Source organism: Tursiops truncatus, chromosome 15 (genome assembly GCF_011762595.2).
Source record: "Tursiops truncatus isolate mTurTru1 chromosome 15, mTurTru1.mat.Y, whole genome shotgun sequence".
NCBI lineage: Eukaryota > Metazoa > Chordata > Mammalia > Artiodactyla > Delphinidae > Tursiops > Tursiops truncatus.
Window position 1 is genome coordinate 34,797,114 of NC_047048.1, and position 20,682 is coordinate 34,817,795.

Below are 20,682 nucleotides of genomic sequence, written 5' to 3' on the forward strand. Positions count from 1 at the left end.
CTTTCTGGAACCGTCTGGAACCTTCTCCTCCAATTCCTCCCAGCCCAGCTGTGTATGGCTGAAAAGTCAGGTGGAGCCATACTGCTGAGCCTTTGACCTGATTGGGTTGAGTCAGCCTGGTCGGGAGTTCTTCCCTGGGACCCTCTGTCCATTTCTTCATTTGGGAAAGTGGCAGGCATATGGCCTAACTACAGCAGTCCCGAGGGTCTTTTTAACCTGGGTAATGGAATTGTCACCTCTCAGACTCATTAACTCACAATTTGAGGAGCTCTGTATTCCTCTCATCTCCCTATTTCGTTTTTTCCATTTCAGTGTGATCTTTGTGGTGCCTGACCTGCCATCTTCACTGAGTTTGATTTCTTTGACTATTTTCCAGCAACTTTTCTTCCATCCTTGAGCTCCTCTCCTGATTTTTTTTTTTTACTAGTCTTCACAAGTTCCATTTCATTCTTAAATGTATATTTATGATGTATTCTTTGAATCGGTGGTATTTTTGCGTTCATCATGTCTTTACCCTATTGATTTATCATATTTCTTTCTTTCTTTTTTTCTTTCTTTCTTATTTTTAACAGAACACAGAGTTTATCATTGGTGTTAACATAATACTTGGAGGTTTTCTTTTTTGAATCATGGTGTATTTATTCAGTGGGACGTTTCATAGTGTTGAAAATAAATGAATGTGGATCACATGTATCAGTATGGATGATTCTCAAACATATTGCTGGACCAAAAAGAGCAACTTTCAAAAGAATACTTGTAAAATGATGTCATTTATGTAAAGGTTAAAAAAAAAAACACATATTAATGCTGTGTGTTGTTTAGCATTACGTACATATGTAGTGAAAACGTAAAGAAACACGTGGGGAGGAGCCTGTGGCCGTGGCGTTCTGGATAGTTCTGTGCTCTGTGCGGGAGGTGGGGTATGGTGGGGAAGGCCTGCAGGGAACCTGGATGGTACAGGCAACCATCTGTTCCTTAGACTGGAGGGACTCCGAGTCTTGAGCTTACTTATCCTTACATGTTTCTATGTCTAAAATGTTTTGTAATAAGTTTAAAACTTTATGCTTATTTTAAACATAAATAAGAAGATTCAATATAGAAAGTGAATTTCCATAATCCTGTTGCCCTGTTAATATTTTGGTGTATTTCTGTGTTTTTTTCTGTAAAATTTTTCAGTTTTATTGAGTTATAATTGACAAATAAAATTGTAAGTTATTTAAAGTGTGGATTGTGATTTGATATATGTATACATTGTGAAAGGATTCCCTCATCTAGTTAATTAACACATTCATCATCTCAGGTATTTATCTTTTTTTATTTTCTGGTGGAAACATCTAAGTTCTATTCACTTAGTAGATTTCAGTTATATAATACAGTGTTATCAGCTGTTGTTACCACATTTTACATTAGCTCCTCAAGCTGTATTTCTGTGTTTTTAACGTGGTCTAGTGTTATTCAGAATAACACTTCGTTTTTTTCTTGTTTCTTTCCCTGTGATACTAGGTGCGCTTCATGCCTCCTTCTCTCCAAGTACTCAGCTATGTGGTTTGGGGCCAGCACCTCTACGGGGCAGGGACCTGCTTGCTGGAGTGTCTGCCCTTCCTTCCTGGGGAGTCTGAATCCCTGGCCTTCTGCCCACATCTGCCTCTCCTTTAGGGTCTTCCTCACTCTCTGCCTTTAGACGGGGGACTCCTCAAGACTCATCCACCCGCTTCTTGCGAATGAGGGGCTGTTGACTGCAGACCCAGGTCACATTTTTATATGTCACATCTCTGCATGTCGATGTGCCCCCTGGACCGTCCCTCGACCTCTTCTCATATGTGGGCACTCACTACTCACTGCCTTGGTTTCACTTTCAGTTTTGCTTCTGCGAGAGTCTACAACATAGCTGTGATTTTCTTGTGGCATGAATTACAGTGTGAGGCTAGAGAGGGAGAGGGGACCACCCGGCCGGTGACCCCGAGTGAAGGGATGGGCCCTCGACTTCTTGTTTGATGCCCAGCAACACTTTTCAGGTTCTTAAGAACATACCACACAAACACAGCTTTCATTCTCCTGAAAAAGGTCTAAGAAAGAAAGACCACCTCCAATGCTGAAATGAAATTAGAGAAACGAGATATCTAAGAAGATATTGCTTCTTGGTCAGAAAGGAGAGGTTTGGGTTTCCCAGTTCTATGGCTCGAGCAAGTCTGCCTATGGGAACAAGAAAATGCAGTTTGGGAAATTGTTTCTGGCAGTGTTCCAGCCAGTATGCAAAGCACTCATCAAAAGAGAGAAAACTTTGATGTGACCTGAAAACTGGTTGACTTGGAAAGTGAGGAAATTTGCAGCAAGCGTGTGACTGTGCTGGAAATGTGATTTGGGAGCCAGCCAGAGTCTGGATAAACATTTCCACGAAGGAACAGGTGGTAAAGGCGCGGTTACTCCCAGGAAAGGCTAGTCAGGAATGGTAAGAGTTGTGGGTTTTGTTTTTGTTTTTGTTTTGCATAATATGAAGTTTCCAGGTGAGGTTGTCTATGTTGCCTTTCTTCCCATCTAAAGATGCTCCCAGGAAGTGTCGCTGGTGGTGGTGCCCCTGCCCTTTGCAGGTGAAAGTCCTGGTGGGTGAGAGGGGAGCAGCAGTACTGGGGCAGCTAGGAGAACCCCGCCTCTACTGTGTTGCAGCGAGGCTGCAGCCCTGGTGCTCTGGCAGCCTTGCTGTGCAGCGCAGTGAGCGCTTGTCATCTGGGGGGGAATCGCGTTGGTGATCTAGGAAGACAGCCTGGGTGTCGGGCCAGCTCTTCTGGACTAGCCTGCAGCAGTGAGTGTTGCTAATTTGATGATTCTTGGAGATATCTCCTGAAAGTCAAACTTTTGTTTTGTTTTGTTTAATCTCTCCCAGACTTCTGAACTCATGCCATGTTGAATTTTTAGTTCTTCAAGGTTATTTAGCCTTATTTCTTATTTATATATTTTTCCATCCTAGCTCTACTACATTATCTATTTCCAAGCCTTTATTTGAAACATTTTTCTTTTACCTGCTACTGCCCACTCCTTTACTTTGAATTCCCAAGGATAGTGTATTTCATACTGTTTTTTTTTTTCATTTGTCCTCTAAATCTCAGGACTGTTACATCTTGATCTTTGCATAGTTTTGTTTTATTTTTTAAAAACAGCTTTATTGAGGTATAATTAACGTACTGTACAGTTCATGCTTCCAAAGTATGTAAGTCAGTGGTTTTTAGAGTATTCACAGTTGTGCAACCATCACCACAGTCTAATTTTAGAATATTTTCATCACTCCTTAAAGGAACCCTGTACCATTAACAATTGCTCCCCATCCCTCAACCCCCAAACCTCTGGCAACCACTTAGCTACTTTCTGTGTCTGTGGATTTTTGCCTATTCTGGACATTTCATATCAATGGAATTATGTAGTATGTGGCCTTTTGTGACTGGCTTCTTTCACATAGCATCCTATAGCTTTATTTCTATTTTTGATGTATTCCCTTTTTTTTGGTTTCATTTTTCAATTATTTAGCTGCCACCTATTCCCAGATTTTAAAATTGAGTCTTTCATTTATCTTCTTTCTAGAATCTGTTTTCCATTGTCTATCCTGTACATAAATCTGCCACTCTTAAAATTAATTATTAATTAAAAATTTTATTTATTTATGGTTGCATTGGGTCTTCATTGCTGCGTGCGGGCTTTCCCTAGTTACAGCGAGCAGGGGCTACTCTTTGTTGTGGTGCGCGGGTGGCTTCTCCTGTTGCGGAACACGGGCTCTAGGCGCGCAGGCTTCAGTAGTTGTGGCACGTGGGCTCAGTAGTTGTGGCTCGTGGGCTCTAGAGCGCAGGCTCAGTAGTTGTGGCACACGGGCTTAGTTGCTCCATGGCATGTGGGATCTTCCCAGAGCAGGGCTCAAACCCGTGTCCCCTGCATTGGCAGGTGGATTCTTAACCACTACGCCACCAGGGAAGTCCCTAATTATTAATTTTTTTTTTTGTTTTGCGGTACGCGGGCCTCTCACTGTTGTGGCCTCTCCTGCTGTGGAGCAGAGGCTCCGGACGCACAGGCTCAGCGGCCATGGCTCACGGCCCCAGCTGCTCAGCGGCATGTGGGATCCTCCCAGACCGGGGCACGAACCCATGTCCCCTGCATCGGCAGGCGGACTCTCAACCACTGCGCCACCAGGGAAGCCCCCTAATTATTAATTTTTAAACTGTTAGTTTAACTTAAATTAAAATCTTAAAATTAACTATTATTTCACAATTCTCCAGGGAAAAGAATACGGTCTGTGGCTCCTCCTGTAATTGCTCCAGATGTGACCTGATGTGCTGTCTTGTGTCTGATGACCACTCTCTGGGTTAACATTTGGTGAATAACAGTTTATTAGTTGTTAGTCCGTCTCAATTCCCGACACCCTTCCTTCTAGCTGTCTTGTTTCATAGTCTCTTCTGATTATTTCAACTCTGTTGTATACAGTATTCCAAGATAGTTATCATAGACCTTCACTTTCCTTTTGTTTTCTAAAACTCACTGTAAAAACGCCTTTTGTCACTTGCGAACATCCCGCCAGCACACAGACTTGACTTCACATGATTCTCTCTTCTTGTCGATGCGTCATCACTTACTCATTGTTCTCTCCCTCACTGCCAGCCTCCCATCCTCCCATCCTCCCATGTAATTCTTTATGAGCATTACTTCATGCCCTTCCTCAGTCTACTCTGAGTTACTCCTGAGTGTTCCTGAAGATGCTCTAAGGAAAAGCATTAACTCATTTAATCCTCACAGCAGCCCTTTGAAATGGGGTCATGATTAGGTGACTGGTATTTCCATTTTGGGTCACGGTTTTCGTCCGCACTGTTGCTAACACCAGAGCATTCCTTTTTCCTATCCATTTCTTTCAACACTCAGCCCAGGTCCTCACCCTTAGTAGGTACTCAATAAATGTTTCATTTGCTGGGTAAGTGAATGTGTGAATGAGCCAATGAATAAATGAGTTGGTTAGTACCCGGCAGACTGTTTGCATAAACAGCCAAATGCTACCTTTCAAAGAACTCGTTTCGTAGTTTTTGAAGGCCTGGGTATTAAACCCTAATTTGGGAGTGTTTTAGAGATGGGAGGAGTGGGTCTTTGAAGGCAGCTACACTGGACTCTCCCAGCATTAGGTCTGAGCATTGAGCAGGGTAGCCCTTATTCATGTCAAGTAGGAAAGTTCAGAAGAAGACAGCTCAGGGGAACGTGGTCACGAGGTGACTGCCCAGTCACTCACCTTTGGCCGTGACATGTACCTGTTCCTGCAGAGAGATGGAGGCTGGTGCAGAGGACGCCTGCCACAGGAGCAGCTGTGGGGTGGGCGTGCGCACGTGCATGTTCTTGAAAGAGTCGGTTGGTTAGGCTAAAGGTGTAGTCAAGATCAAGCCACTCAGGCGTGGTGCCCACCCTTTGTTTCTTTCACCTGCTTGGGTTAGTCTGTCTCGTATTTTACTGTTTGGGACTTCACTTTTTAAGAAGAAGGTTAAGTTTCACCCACAGCCATTTGCTGTTGGAACTTGTGATTTATTGTCAAGTGTTGGGACAACCAGGACGGATCACCTCCGTGTGATTAATTGTTTCACATAGGAGCAGAGAGGACTTAGGCCCATCCAGAGTGTTTTGATGTTAACAAGGTGGAAAATGCTTTTTTTTTTTTTTCCACGAGAACTTTTGGTCTTCCTAAGCAGAAGCAATAGACAATTATGAAATATCATATCTATAGTTTTTAGGCCCTGGTCATTTGGTAGATTAAGATTGAACGCTTTTAATCTTTATTTTCCGTATTGAGTGACTACATTTTCATTTAAATAATCCTCATGCTACTCGGCCATTACAGATATCATTAGAAGGAAAAATTCATTACAAAGTGAATAAGTTTTTAGACCCTTTGATTTGTGAACCGGCCCAAACTGGTTGCCTCCCTTATATTGATTGTTTCAGATCATCAGTGATGCAAGCTCCCAGGCGTTTGCTATGTCACTCTGCTAACTCCCAACACACCTGCAGACATTCTTTCCTTCCTGATTATTCTCTTTCTGTTGGGTTGACACTTAGGCCCTTGGTTCTTGGATTGAGGGTATCACCCTCCAAAGCAAGAGTTCTGCAGAAAAATACAGTGATAAGAAGGCCAGAATAGTCTTTCTTTTCCAAAATGGACTTTGGCACTCACTCAAATTACGCTCAGCTCACGAAAACTAAACACAAGTTGGGTGCAAGGCTCAGTTTTTCTCGTCAAAGAATTGATGCTATAGTTAAGACTGTTAACCACGTCAGCCTCCCGGGCACACATAGCTGCAGACGACGCCTCCGTGAGACAGGAGCTTATGGGAACCGTCTTCCCCACTTCTCCACCTGCTGTGAAATTAAGCCAATGAAAGGCATCCGTGCCAGTGAGGTTTAAAGTCAATTACCAGGAAAGAATATAAGAAACCTTATTAATTGTTCTCCTGTTTACACTATACTTAATGAAATAAATAATCTAGCTGCCTTATTTTGACTTTCTGCTCTAAAAGCCATTCTAACGAACTTGGACCCCAAGGTCCATGTGTGTAGTTACTCATTAAATCCTTATGTCTTATGACCTCTCCTGACTGCAGCCAGTCACCCGGCCCTGATACGTTCCCTGGGACCTTTCATATCCGGTCTGACTTTATCATTACTGATATCACTCCAGTTTTGGCAAAACATTTCACTTTAAATCTAACTTTCCATATTAAAGCATAAAAAAAGTTGCTTAATTTGTTCACCGATTTTTTGCTTGCCATGGACACATCTGTGCGTTTGTCCTTTGGAACACTCGCATTGTGTTACTAATACAGGTTGATTGTTAGGAGCCCCCCAAAGAAAAATTCAAGTTAGGAACAAATGTGGAGCAGTTATTGATTTAACAATCCTGCAAATGCTTTTGTACATAGAAGGAGCATAAAAAAGACTCCCAGCGATAAGCAGGTCAAACACCCACGTTGAGAATAATAGCTAACGTTACTGAGTTTTTACTGTGCGCCAGGTACTGCCATGAAGGCCTCATGTGTGTTAATCATTTAATCCTCGAGTCAGCCCTGTGGGGTGAGTCCTGTTCTTAGTGAGAGGTGGAGCCATGAAGTATCTTACTGCATCACACGTTTAGGAGGGACAGAGCCTGAATCCCAGGGCTTCTCCCTGGAAGCCACATGCCCTTACCCATCACACTCGTGCTTGCTGTGGAAGCCTTGCCTGTTGCCCCCGCAATTCAGAAGGAGTAGGTTTCACCATTATTTCCCACCTCCCTTGTCCCTTGACTCCCTCACCACCCACTTGTGACTGGAGTTTCCAGGGCTCCCTGGCCTTTCCTCAGCCTGGTGCCTGCTCGTTACTCCTCCTCACCCCTGTTGCCCCCAGAGCGAAGGCTCCTGGAGCTGGTCTCCCTGGTGCCCTGCACGGACTTCAGCTCCTCTCTGCCCCCTCCCCACCCCCTGCCGCCCCGAACATGTTCTCTGTTCCAGCCACACAACACTCACCTCCATCCCTCCACTCTCCCTGCTAAAGGCTCCCTTTCTGGAGTCTGGTTCATCGACTATTCTGGTGACACCCACAGCCTGACCATGCTGTCCCAGCCCCTGGTCCTGGTGGCCTTCACTGGGCTGGCCTCTCCTCATCTTGTAACCCTCAACGTGGAGGGGACTTCACCCAGGAGGCCTTCTCAAACCTCTGAGTCTTCGTGAGATACACCCTCCTGTGCTTCCTGGTCCTGGACCAGGTAGGCGTACCCACTTGCTGCCGAGATCCCCCTGCAGGAGCCGCCCTGTACAGGGAGGGTCACGGCTGCCATGTTCACGCTTGTCCCCTCAGCACCCTCACAGTGCATGGTAAACAGAGGCATTTAATAAATGTTTGAGCAATGAGTGGCAACTCAGTAGTCACAATTCAAAGCAGCAACGACAAACCTCAGGGGTGCCCACCCCAAGGGAGGCATCAGAGCCTGTGCTGCAGAGCTGGCTCCATGCCCAGGTGGAGGGCGCACTGCTGCTTGGAGGACTGGCTGCATCATCATCATGTATTCATGGCCCTGCGGGGCTGGAGGCTCAGCCCTTTCTCTGCTGTAGTTGTCATGCCTCCAGGAAAGGCCTCCTTCACCTGTTCTTGCCCGAGGAGCCATACAGGGAAGGGATAAGTGGTTCCCTGACTGAGGACCCCTCCTGGGTGTGAGAGAGCTGACTGGGAGCAGGGCCCAGGGGTGCAGAGCCCCGGGCAGGGGAGCCCCGAGCTGCCGGCCTCCCCATGGGAATGCAGTTCTGGGGTCAGGGCCAGCTACAGACACAACGGAAAACCTTCCCCTGCAGCCTCAGCTCCTCACCCCTGCAATCCAAAAACTGCCCTTCCTTTGTCTGTTCCCCAAGGCAGTCCCTGCAGCAGCTGCGGGTACTCTCTGGGCCCCGCTTCCCACCCGCTGCAGGTGACTTACCTGCCACACCCGGGAGTTCGAGAGGGACTAGTTACAGCAGCTCCAGGGACCAGGCCACTTCATGCCCTGGTTGGGTGAAGCCAGGGATGAGATGCCACGGCAGGTCAGAAATAGGGCTTTTCTCTCCTCAGCCCACAGAGCTTGTGTTTTCTGACTCTCCCAAGGCGAAGTGATAAAATCAGTTCAGTGTTTTCTGTAACAGAGTCTGAGAAATTCACGCAAAGCTGCTTTTACCCTTCTGTTGTATTCTAGTTCACGCTTCCCTTTCAAGTTTATACACGTAGCTAGTCAGAATTGTGATTGATCCTATATATCATTTGGGATGTATATTTTTGGTTGGAAAAAATACATGGAAGTTCAGGACCTTAGTTAAGAGTGAGCATTTAGCAATCTCCTTTGGGGTCAGTTAGCATCTAAAATTATTTATCTTAGTCTTTGGATCCCACCTGTGATTTGGCTACACTCCTGGATGTCTCTAGGTGTCCTGTGACTCTTGCCAAATTCTCTGAACTGCTGACCTAAAAACATATGCTATACAGTATTTTATAAGGAGGGAGGGAGAGGATGAAAGATAAAGTGATGAAATGGTGGTTTAATTATAAAATGATTAAGGATTATTGATTAAGTAGTCCCAGGGTTATGTGCTTAATTAATTTTAGAGCATTTATTAAATATGTACTGAGTGCGAGAAACTGTATGAATCCAGCAGTGTAGTCACATGTCACCTCTTTTTTTTTCTTTTTTTTTTTTTTTTGCGGTACATGGGCCTCTCGCTGTTGTGGCCTCTCCTGTTGCGGAGCACAGGCTCCGGACGCGCGGGCTCAGCGGCCATGGCTCACGGGCCCAGCCGCTCCACGGCATGTGGGATCTTGCCCAACCGGGGCACGAACCCGTGTCCCCTGCATTGGCAAGCGGACTATCAACCACTGCGCCACCAGGGAAGCCCTCTTTTTTGTTTTTAAATGTACTTTATTTTCTTAGATAGCGTATAGAGTCTTTTATTTTTTTAAGATTTTTTTTGACATGGGCCATTTTTAAATTCTTTATTCAGCGTGTTACAATATTGCTTCTGTTTTATGTTTTGGTTTTTCGGCCACGTGGCATGTGGGATCTTAGCTCCCCGACCAGGGATGGAACCTGCACCCCCTGCATTGGAAGGCGAAGTCTTAACCACTGGACCGCCAGGGAAGTCCCATGATGGCTTTTCTCTACCACCTTCTGCTGAAGCTTAAACTCCTTAAGATGGGAATCCTGCTTTGTTCTGGTTTTATTCTCTGTGTACAGCATACACCAGGCCTAAAATAAATGTTTATTGAATAAATCACGTTGTCACTCCCTTTCATAAATTCGTAGTCTGGTTAAATTCCAGTAAGGACTAACAATGGATTTCTTTAAATAAGGCTTGCTTCTTTTTCAGAAAGCCCTTGAGTTCCGTCTGGAAAAGCTGCTCCTTACTCACCTCCCAGCAGATGGTCCTGTACACCAGGAGCAGGGCCCAGCCCACCTGTTACAGCTCCTTAACACTATAGCATATATTGTTACTTCAGCCTTTAATGGGGATTGTAAAGTTGTAGGTTAATAGTCCATTTAACCAACTTTTTTTTACAGTGGGGATTTTGTGAGAGAATAAAATTCACATAGACTGCAGCTTGACAAAAAGCTGATGTTCTGGGACTTCCCTGGTGGCGCAGTGGATAAGACTCCGCACTCCCAGTGCAGGGGGCCTGGGTTCAATCCCTGGTCAGGGAACTAGATCCCACATGCATGCCACAACTAACAGTTAGTGCCACAACTAAGGAGCTGGCAAGCTGCAACTAAGGACCCCTGGAGCTGCAACTAAGGAGTCCACGTTCTGCAACTAAGGAGCCCACTGGCCACAACTAAGACCTGGTGCAACCAAATAAATAAATATTAAAAAAAAAATGATGTTCCTGCCGTGTGAATGTTTGGATCCAACAGAAAAGAGATACTTTTTAAGTCTGAATCGAGGGAGGGCTTAGTTCCCCCGCTGGTGCACATTCTGGTCTCCCTTTTCATGGTGGTTGCCAGTCCCTGACGTAGGTAACATGGTCTGTAGTCACCCTCACATCTAGACTGACCATTATGAATGTCGGCGACTGGTATTTACAGATAGAAACAAACCCAAGAAATGTATAGGGTCCGCACTCAGTGGGCTCTGCTGCCGTCAGAAAGAGGCCACGTGACCCTTCCAAGGAAGGACTTTTAAACCCTTGTTTCAGCCCCAGAAGATGAAGCGTGCAGCCTCCATTCAGAGAAAACACAGCGTGAATACATGGTGTGTTTTGGAGGCAGTCATTCTCCCTGAGGCTGCGCATCTCTGGAAAGGTCATGGGAGTAGTAGTAAAATATGACCTATTCTCATTTTCACTTTACTCTCAACTTTCTAGGAGCGTGTCCTGCGTAGAGAGCAAGACGGAGCTGCGTTTCGACCGACGCTGGTGTCCACCTGTGCTGACTGTAATTTTTATCCATAGGTTTGAAGACATACCTGATAGCGGGTCAGAGAGCGAAGGAGTCTCATTGCAGCTGTTCAGAGGCCTTGCTTTCTGGCTTTGAGGTCATTGACGGCTCACGGGTGTCCTCAGGCCCTAGGGGACAGGGGACAGCATCGCCAGGGAGTGTCAGTGACTTGGCGCAGACTGTCAAAACCTTTGATAACCTTAAGGTTAGTTTTTTTTTTTTTTTCCTACTTCTAAAACTTGATACTAATTCTGCAGTAGAACATGTGAAATAATAAACAGCCTTCGGGTCTGTGGCAGACGACTTGGAATGCCCTTCCATTTGGTTTTTATGATTTTTAAATTTAGTATAAAGTTAGCAGCATTTTGCATTTTTAATATCTTTGCTTTTTTGACATATGCACCTCCATTTTCTTTCTACACTGCATAAAGTTGCTTCTCACTTGAGTTACTATTTTCTTTCTCTGCAACCTATGATGTTTTTTGGGATTTCTGAAAGCTAACAATAAATGATAAGAGTAAAGGTGATTCTCCCAGCATCTTGCTTGGAGGGCTAGTTTGTATCTTATTTCAGAGATCACTTTCTCAAATACTCAAACATCTCTTGAAATTCAGTGTTTTATGATTATTTTAAATCTTGTTGGTGTGGGTGAATCTTGTGCTGTAGCTCATTGGAAGAGTGCAGGCTTGCCAAGAACATTATAATATTTCATCACTGGGACAGAGATCTCCTGGTGGCTGCATATTGGGTGCATTTCTGTCCCAATAAACTACCAGGGAATTAACATGATGGACCCTGGGCATGTGAAATCACTCTGGTATGTGAGTTGTTCCTCAGATATCACATTTGATTTAGTTCCCCAACTGATACCTCTTATTTATTTTTACAGTTTAAATATTTGCCATTTCCTTTTTTTTTTTTTTTTTAAAGAGAGAGATGGTTAAAACAGTTCCACCTCACTGTTTTGTGCTCTCAAATAACACAGTGATGTTTGGTCAGGACGATGGCCTATTGGTATGGCTGTAATCCAGTACATTCCTGCCTATCCACATCATTAACAGAGTTGAAAGCTTGCGATCTTGGTACTTCAGCTGAAGGCATCATAATGTGGCACTCGGCTGCAGTGTCCAGATTATTTCACTGTGTTGGACTTCATGGTGTCTCTCATCCAGGCACTGTGTGCGGTTCCTGTGTTCAGGTTTGTGGACAGCACACACACGTATCATTTTCATCGTGTGCATTGTTCACTTAGTGCAGGGTTTCTCAGCCTCAACACCATCAACATGTTGGGCCAGAGAACTGTTTGTGGAGGGGACATCCTGTGCATGGTGGGATGTTGAACAGCATCCCTGGCCTACACCCACTAGATGCCAGTAGCACCCTCTCTTACCAGTGTGACAACCAAGGTCTCCAGACATGACCCAATGGCCCCTAGCGGGGAAGGGTAAACTCACACCTGTTGAGGATAGGGTATTTGACCCTGTCCTTCCCCGTGCTCTCTGGCACACGCATAACAGCGCATGTAGCTGAAATTTCCTTAATGCCTGCACTCTTTGCCTGGGCTGCTGTCTTGCAGGAGTCAGAAAGAGGAGCCCCCTGCTCACAGGCTACCACTGAACATGGGCCGGGAAGAGCTAGGTGGGGAGGGGAACAAAAACATGGTTTCCAAACACGGCCTTATTATTTGGGGAGAAATTGTTTCCTCAGGCTTCCAACTGAGCTGTAGTCAAGTAGAGAAATAGAGCTCAAAGCCAAAAATAAATGTTTTGTTGCATTTGTCTGCCACTTTAGGTGGTGTGTGTGTGTGTTTCTATCCATGAGGGTGTGTGCCCTTGAGGACCTCACTGTATCACACACCTGCAGTGTTAATGACAGACATTCTGTGCTAAATTGGCTTAAGAAGATTTTCTCTCCCCCCGACGGAACATGTCTTGTTCTAGTCATAAACCTATTTATATATTTATTTGTTTTTGATCTGGTTGGGCAAAAACTATTTAGCAGGGCTTCCCTGGTGGCGCAGTGGTTGAGAGTCGCCTGCCAATGCAGGGGACGCGGGTTCGTGCCCCGGTCCGGGAAGATCCCACATGCCGCGGAGCGGCTGGTCCCGTGAGCCATGGCCACTGACCCTGCGGGTCCGGAGCCTGTACTCCGCAACAGGAGAGGCCACAACAGTAAGAGGCCTGCATACCGCAAATGAAGAACAAACTATTTAGCATACTCTATTGCCATGTATAAATTTTCCAAATAATCTTGTGATCTATGAAGTTAACTGTGTTTACCAAAAGGAATTTGAGAAAAAAAAAAAAAAGGATCTTTCTGCCCCTTCCAGGAGGGAAAGATGAGTGGATATGAAGTATAATTTTGGGGGTGTTTTGATGGTGTTTGGGGGATAACAGGACATCTGAGATGAGGGACACCCCTGAAGCATAGGGTTCCTGGGATTCACGGTTGGAGTGGAAGGAGCATGAGGAGTTAGGAGGCCCGGTCTCCATGCCAGGCTTTGCCACTTGGGGTCCATCCTCACAACCCTGCTCTGGGCCCTGGTTCCTGGGTGCAGGTCGGGCCAGGGCAGGCGGCTGAGAGGCATAAGCACCGGGGAACCAAGTGAATCGCTATGAACCGTCATCCTAGACTTGAAAGGCAGAAAACTGAGGTCTCCTTTAAAGATTACATAGATTATAATCTGACATACAAGGCTTTCCCTCAGGTAAGAGTTTTTGAACAATACAAAAGTGCAATTGCAGTCTCTTGCTCCAGGTTCTTTGAGTAGATTTATCCCACAAGCGTGTACGTGGCTCATGTGTGCCACTGGTTTGTTGCTCCATGTTGTCTGCACCACAGTGAGCTGTTCTGATTCGCTGGATCACAGACGAGTTCCTCCTCATCCTTTCCCAGGATCTGTTGACTCTTTTTGTCAACAGACTTCTTTCGCTTTGTTGCTGCTGCCTCTGCAGCCAACAAAGAGTTGACTCCCATGGGGATTTCTGTCTCCCCACATCTCCCTCCTCCCCCGCCCAGCGCCAGAAGCCCTGACCAGTGGAAGAGGCCTGGTCTAAGGAGGATTCCCCAAGCAGGTTCCCTTGAACAGAAGTTTCTCAGGATGGAAATGGGTGTCCAGTATGGAAAAAGTGTCTGTGGTCAAGTCAATATGGGTTAAACAACACTGAAATGGTTTCTTTACTGCAGGCCTTCTCAGAGCCTTTAGCATGCTAACATGCATGGATAGGTCTCCAGAGAGGGAAGTGGTATGCAGCATTCTCTGGCCTCTTGACCAAAGATTTCTTCTTTCAAGCTGTACCTTTCTGGGGTGTGCTTATCTAGTGGAAGGAGTTTTGTAACCAAGCAAAAGGGCTCTTTTGCCCACAGTGCAGAAAGCCTACTCTGACAGTGGGTGTCTGCAGCAAAGTCAGAGTTTATTTTCAGGACACCAAGCAAAGGAGTGGGAGACAAGCCTCAGATCCACTCCAGTTTGGTCTTTGAGTTAAAGGGGGGAAGAACAGTGAAGCTAGGGTTAATCATCGTGTTGTGACATTTCTGTGACATTTCTTAATCGTAGTTTTGGGAGTCAGTATGTCTCTGGTTTACGATTTTCAGGCCAGGTGGTCCATGGATGGGGGGGGGTCTGTTGCTCATCTTACCCTGGAGAAAAAACCTGAGTTTGTACCTTAACAGTGATATCGGCAACAGCAGTTTAGTGCGTTAGCGATGTTATTGACGATAGCCGTCTTAGTCACCTGACTCTGGCTGAGGAGTGTTTAGTTAGCACACAGTTGAGGTTAGAGGGGACAAGAGAGGGAATAAAGTTTGGGACAGAGAGATTAATCATAAACTCGGCAGGAGAACTAGGTTTTAGAGGGCCTTGGTTTCCTTAATTCCTTGAAGGAACCAAGGAATTAGAAGAAAGGTGTTCTGTAAATTCTCATTGAGTGAATCCACGGAGGCTTGGTCCTGTTGCTCTCGCCTGCAGTGCGATCGCTTCCCTGTCTCCATAAACTCCCCTCTTCTCTCACCGTGCAGCTTTCTTAGTTTCCTGTGACTCCTCTAGCTAGTGATGCCGCCACCCCATCTCTGAAGCCTTAATTCAGTTAGTCTGCACCGCTTGGTTATAACATACGCAACCTGAAATACTTGCTTATGTTTCTTACGCCCCTTTCTCTGATCTATTTCAATGCAGGGCCCGTTTGTTACATAACTTAAGTTTTTCCGAAGGATCCAGCATGGTGCCTGGCATGTAGTAGATAATTACGACTTTCTTTTGGCTTATGTTTTTAGTTTTGTAATGACACGCAGAGACACGTAGCTCTGCAGAGTTAGGCTGAGGGCTGAACTGGAAGCCTGGACAGAACCAAGGTGATGCCCATGAAGCACTTGTTTTCCGCTCCTGGCACACGTACCCTGTGTGTCTGTAAGTTATCTCCTAGTTCACAGCTGGACAATTGCCACCTGATATTTCATAAATAGTCTGAGTACTATGATGACCTGCTAAGAAACAGTAGTGATGGCAGAGGTCAAGGGCTTTGGCCTTGAGGTCATACATCAGAGGGAACCCTTCACACCTAAGCCTTGGCTTTTTGAGTGGCTGGTCGTGAGAGCTGCTCTTCAGGAAGGACCTGATGTCACATACTGGGGGGAGGGGAGTCCCACCAGAATGGTGGCACTCAGTTCTCTGGGCTGAGCTGCAGAGGTATCAGAGGGTTTGGGGTGAGGAGGCAAGAAGGGAGCCAGGGAAGGAGACAAGGCCTTGCCACGTCAGTGTCACGGAAGGTGGCTTGGGTGCCTCAGAAAGGCTGGAACCTAAAGCTGAGGATCCATCTCAAAGCCTTGGCTTTGGGATCGAACAGGTCACCTCGTGGCTGTAAGCCACAGGGACATGGCAATTTCTCAGGGCTGTCCTGAAGATTAACTGAAGGCACGCCGCGAAAGCTGGGGTTGGAGAAGCTCAGCTGACCCTGTAGTGCACTTTCACTCGGTCCGCACCGAGTGGTGGATGCTGACCGCAGAAGGAGCAGGGAGGACAGGAGCAGGCGGAGGCGCTGTTTGGTTCGCCCACAAGGAGTCACTGAGTCTCTCGGGAAGGTCCCTGTTTGCTCTGAACTGAAGGGGGTCCTTCGGTTGTTGCAGCTAATCGTTGCTGTAAGGGATGTAGCCACGGCACACGTGCAACCTGTTTTGTGTGGCCCCAGCCCTGCTGTGGTGTCTGCTGCTCATTTATCATGAACCTGTGGGTGACGGATGGAGGGATACTGTGCATGCCAATAAAAATAGCCAGGCTGACGTGTTTGCAAAGAGCAAAGAAATGCAAACCAAAGATGTGGATGGTGTTTTATCACATCCATCCTAATCATTGAGCCACAAGAGCTGTGAGAGCATCTTATGTCATCCCTGAAAGACCTCCCTGGGATGCACCTGCTTGGCTGGTCTTCGTGAGTTTGCCTTAAACCCTTATTCAGAACCCAGGGCATGTGCTCATGGGGTGTTTCTCCCTGTTTACAATTGGTAATGAGGCTGATAAAGTGGATGCACCCACGTGGGGGGATTCAGAGAGGGCCTGTCCTGTCTCACAAGGGTTATACTTTCCCTTTGAGGTCACTTGCCCTAGGAACACGCTTCTGTGACAGTCCCTATGGCTTGTTAAATGATTCTAAGAAAATGATCACTTCTGTTATCTCCTTGTTATTTGTATGTAAAATCATTATGAATAGGCTTAGTCAGTTCAGTTTGAGGAAGTGAGGGGGCCTTTTACTTTATTATAGATGGAAAAAGTAATAGATTTCTCTATCTCTCTCTCTCTGTGTGCGTGTGTAGTTTAGATATTAAGTATTTATTGTAAATAGTTGTCTGAGTTGATAGTGATGATGGTTGACGGTTGCACAATTCTGTGACTATACCAAAAACTATTGAATTGTAGACTTTATTTATTTTTTTTTTACTTTTTTTTTTTTGCGGTACGTGTGCCTCTCATTGCTGTGGCCTCTCCCGTTGCGGAGCACGGGCTCCGGACGCGCAGGCTCAGCGGCCATGGCTCATGGGCCCAGCCGCTCCGCGGCATGTGGGATCTTCCTGGACTGGGGCATGAACCCGTGTCCTCTGCATCGGCAGGTGGACTCTCAACCACTGCACCACCAGGGAAGCCCTGAATTACAGACTTTAGATAGTGAGTTGCATGGTACGTGAATTATATCTCCATAAAGCTGCAACACAAATAAGTAAATAGTAATCTGAAGGCTGGCTCTGAAATGTGGATGTAAAGTAAGTTTTTTTAAAAAGGACTTTTCAAGTTGTGTCTGTATTTTGAGAGGTGTGTGTGTTTCCTTCAATTAGGAGGAAGCACATCACATATAAATTGACAACTCTTCCTTAGAGAAGAATTCCAGCTAATAGATTGTAGAAGGAGTGAGGGAAAGAAAAATCACCTTTAGAGCATCACAGTAATAAGTGCTACAGGCAAGATCCATCACTGAATTCTAAAATCAGCAGGTAGAAGTTTAAGGAGAAACAGGACATTTGCATAGCCTCCAAGCATCTCCCCTTAGATATTTATTCATTTTAAAAGGAAGAATAGTTAGGAAGTTCCCTGGTGGTTAGGATTCCGGGCTTATACTGCCATGGCCCAGGGTTCAACCCCTGGTTGGGGAACTGAGATCCCACAAGCCATGCGGCACAGCCAAAAAATAAAGAAAGGGAAGAATAGTAACTCGACAGTGGAAAACCTAGCAGAGCCCACCTTCACCAAATGCTGATGGTTAGCATCACAATTAAGAAAACCAGCGGTATCATGTACCACCCTCTACCCCGTGTTACGTGCAGAGAAGGGCATATCGCCTCTGTGGGTTTCTTCCCTCAAATCCTAAACCTCAGTCATCTCGTGAGAAAACATTAGACAAATCCAAATTCAAGGACATTTTACAAAATACCTAACCAGGACACTTCAAAAATGTCCCAGCCTGGAGGAGACTAAATGTGCATGGGATCCCGGAACAGGAAAAGGACATCTGAGTAAAATCTGCAGCGTGGTTAATAGTACCGTGCCAGTGTTAATCTCTTAGTTTTGGTAACTGGACCACGGTTCATATAAGATGCTAAGTAATGTTAGGGGAAGCTGGGATGGACGTATGGGGACTATCTGAACTGTCTTTCCCACTCTGTTTAAGTCTAAACTTGTTTCAAAATAAAACATTTTAATACATATGTATACAATATTATGTTTATATTATTTTTGTGTAATATAAATATGCTTGTTATTGTTATATATTACATGTGAATTGAAGTGGAAAGGTTAGTCCAGCTCATTTAATTGGCATCATCAGGTAGTAAAGTACTGCACATGAAATAAATTTCCCCAAATACCAAATATCTTCTTCCTTTGACTTTCTGATGGCACTTTACCACCCCACGGTGACACTTTTCTTGCCTTATCAGCCTCGATTATTAAACTCACTTAGGTCGCTTAGGGCTCAGGAATCTGAGGTTTCAGTGGTTCTACACTCTGTGGCTTAGAGATTTTGCGCCTGGTTTTTACAGGTGTGTGTTTTGTTTGTTGTTTTGCCTCCAGTATTCGCAGGCTGTCCACTTTTCTGTTCTTATCGCTTCTGGATGCCTTTCTTTTTCTGTAATAATTACCGTTCCCATTTTCCTCTAATATCCGGCTTCTACTTTTCTCTAAGATTTTGTTAGCAGAAATCATCTATTTGGGAGTGTGAATGCCTGTGCTGATCCGCTAGCTTGGGGTGGGTGCCTGGCCTGCCCGTGGCAGGTCACAGCCAGGGCGACCTCTGCCCCACACAGCTGGCTGTCCCTGTTCACGCAGAGATGTCACATGTGTGGTTGGGGTCAAGGACGTTGTCCCCCTGCCATTCTCTAACTGTGACTCTGGGCCAGTCCCTTCACTCTATGCCTCAGTTCCCTCTTATGTAAAATGGGCTACTCACAACGTTTGTTTCCTAGGTGTTTGTGAGGACTAAACAAAGTAATACAGGAAAGAGCTTAGAACTCAGAATGGGCCTCAGTAGGTTATATGTGCTCTGGCTACATGCTCCTGTCTGCCATGTTCAACCTGGGTTTCAAGTTTGGGAAGCAAGGGATGTTCCTCCTGGTCTGAGGACAGCTCGCTCAGTAGTTATGTTCAGCAGACTGACCAGGCAAACCAGGACTTTTCTGATGTTGTTTCCTCCTCGTTTCTCAGAAAAGAGGTTTCCCTGCTCCCTCCCTTGACAGTTATGAAAAAAGGACAGCTGTTGGCTTAGAAGTGATTTATCTTGTGAAGAGAAATAGCCTTGAAGAAAGAACTATTTTATAGCTCAGTGTCATGTATTCTGAAGAGGATATAGGGTGTATGTGTTGAAATGTGTTAAAAACAAATGCAAAGGCACCCAAGCGTGTTAGAGAAATCGTTATAATCTTCCCTCCAGAGCCCACATCCGAGATGGGAGCAAGCGTGGGTAATCTGGGAAGATGAAGAGTTTGCTCCTGGCTGTTCTCCAGGGGATCTCGGGTTTCCCAGGCAACAGCCAGCACACTCCTTGGCTCGGAGAGTCCTCTGTCCTGGAGACCTTAGCTGGTCTTGGTGAAGCTCCCCTTGGTGCCGGTGTCCAGTGGTGCCACTTAAAGGAACCAGGAGGTGACCATAACTGCTTGGGTCACTTCAGGGGAACAAGGCAGAGGAGATCAGAGTGCCAGGATTATTCCTGGGTCCTCTTTGTGCCAGGAAAGGAGGCCAGAGAGAGACTGCATGGTTGTCAGGGGCCAGGAACCCCACAGTCTGACCCTCGCTGTTGACAGTCACTTCTGCCTTGCAGCGTCGATATGAGGATTAATGGAGATCAGGTGCGTGAGACCGTGGGCATGGCGTGGATAAGGACCTGACAGTGTTCGTTGGCACGTCCTGGGCACTGAGGCATTTCCACATCGTGGCAGCCACTATCATTAGAACAGTAGCTTTGACCCACTGTGCCTGCAGAGGGGCTGCCCTACAAGTCAGTTGCTCAGTTTGGGCATGTCCCCCAGCGTCCCCAGAATCTAAACCCCTCTTCCTGGTAAAGGCTTTTTGGGGTCTGAGATGACAGCAGCTGCTCAGAGGGAGAGACGGGCCTTTAATAGGCTGGCAAACATTTCACAGAGGTATCTGCTTGACAAAAACCAGTATGTGAGACGTTTTAACCGGATTAAAACGAAGCTGGAAAATAGTTAAAGGAAAGTTGCTGGGGGGAGGGGGTGGACAAACCCACCCACCGTCCCACCGTTGCTTGGCGGGACCCCCGTGGAGCACAAGAGGCTCCCCCTACAGATCGAGGGAATGTCGAGATATGAGAAAGTTTCCATCAGGGCAGACAGATTTCTCTAAGATTTTTGTTTCATTTGTTTTTAAGTTAGAATCAGTACAGTTTGCCCCAGAAAAGGAAAGTAGCTGAGGAAGAAACAGAATGACAAAGAGCCACATCTTCACAGTACAATGAAATGATCTGCTGCTGGGTCCCTGTGCTGCAGGAACCACCCTGCCACAGGGGGGCCTGGGTCCACAGCTGGCATCCTCCCCAACCCCCAGTCCCCACTCCCTGGATGAAGCTGCTGTGAGTGTGCGGAGTGAGCACCATTCAGACCATTAGGAGTCCCACTCACGGATCCTGCTCTACACTTGACATGTGACCCCAGTGAGCCCCGGAGCTCCCTGAGCACAGTCTCCTAGACAGTTGTGAGCATCCCGGCTCTGACAACACACGTCCTTGCTCCCTGAGGTTCTTTTGTGG

The 20,682-nt window shown here is 46.1% G+C and overlaps 1 protein-coding gene across 2 annotated transcripts in view; it reads left to right on the forward strand.

Moving 5' to 3' along the window:
- ADCY9 (adenylate cyclase 9) overlaps positions 1–20,682 on the forward strand; it is a 188,863-nt gene that overhangs the window by 118,884 nt on the left and 49,297 nt on the right. For both annotated transcript variants that reach the window (XR_012326136.1, XM_033839103.2), the window contains one exon: positions 10,954–11,144. Coding sequence is in view for 1 of the 2 variants with exons in the window: in XM_033839103.2 (XP_033694994.1) it covers positions 10,954–11,144 (191 nt within the window). In the remaining variant the exon portion in view is untranslated. The remainder of the gene's footprint in view (positions 1–10,953; positions 11,145–20,682) is intronic.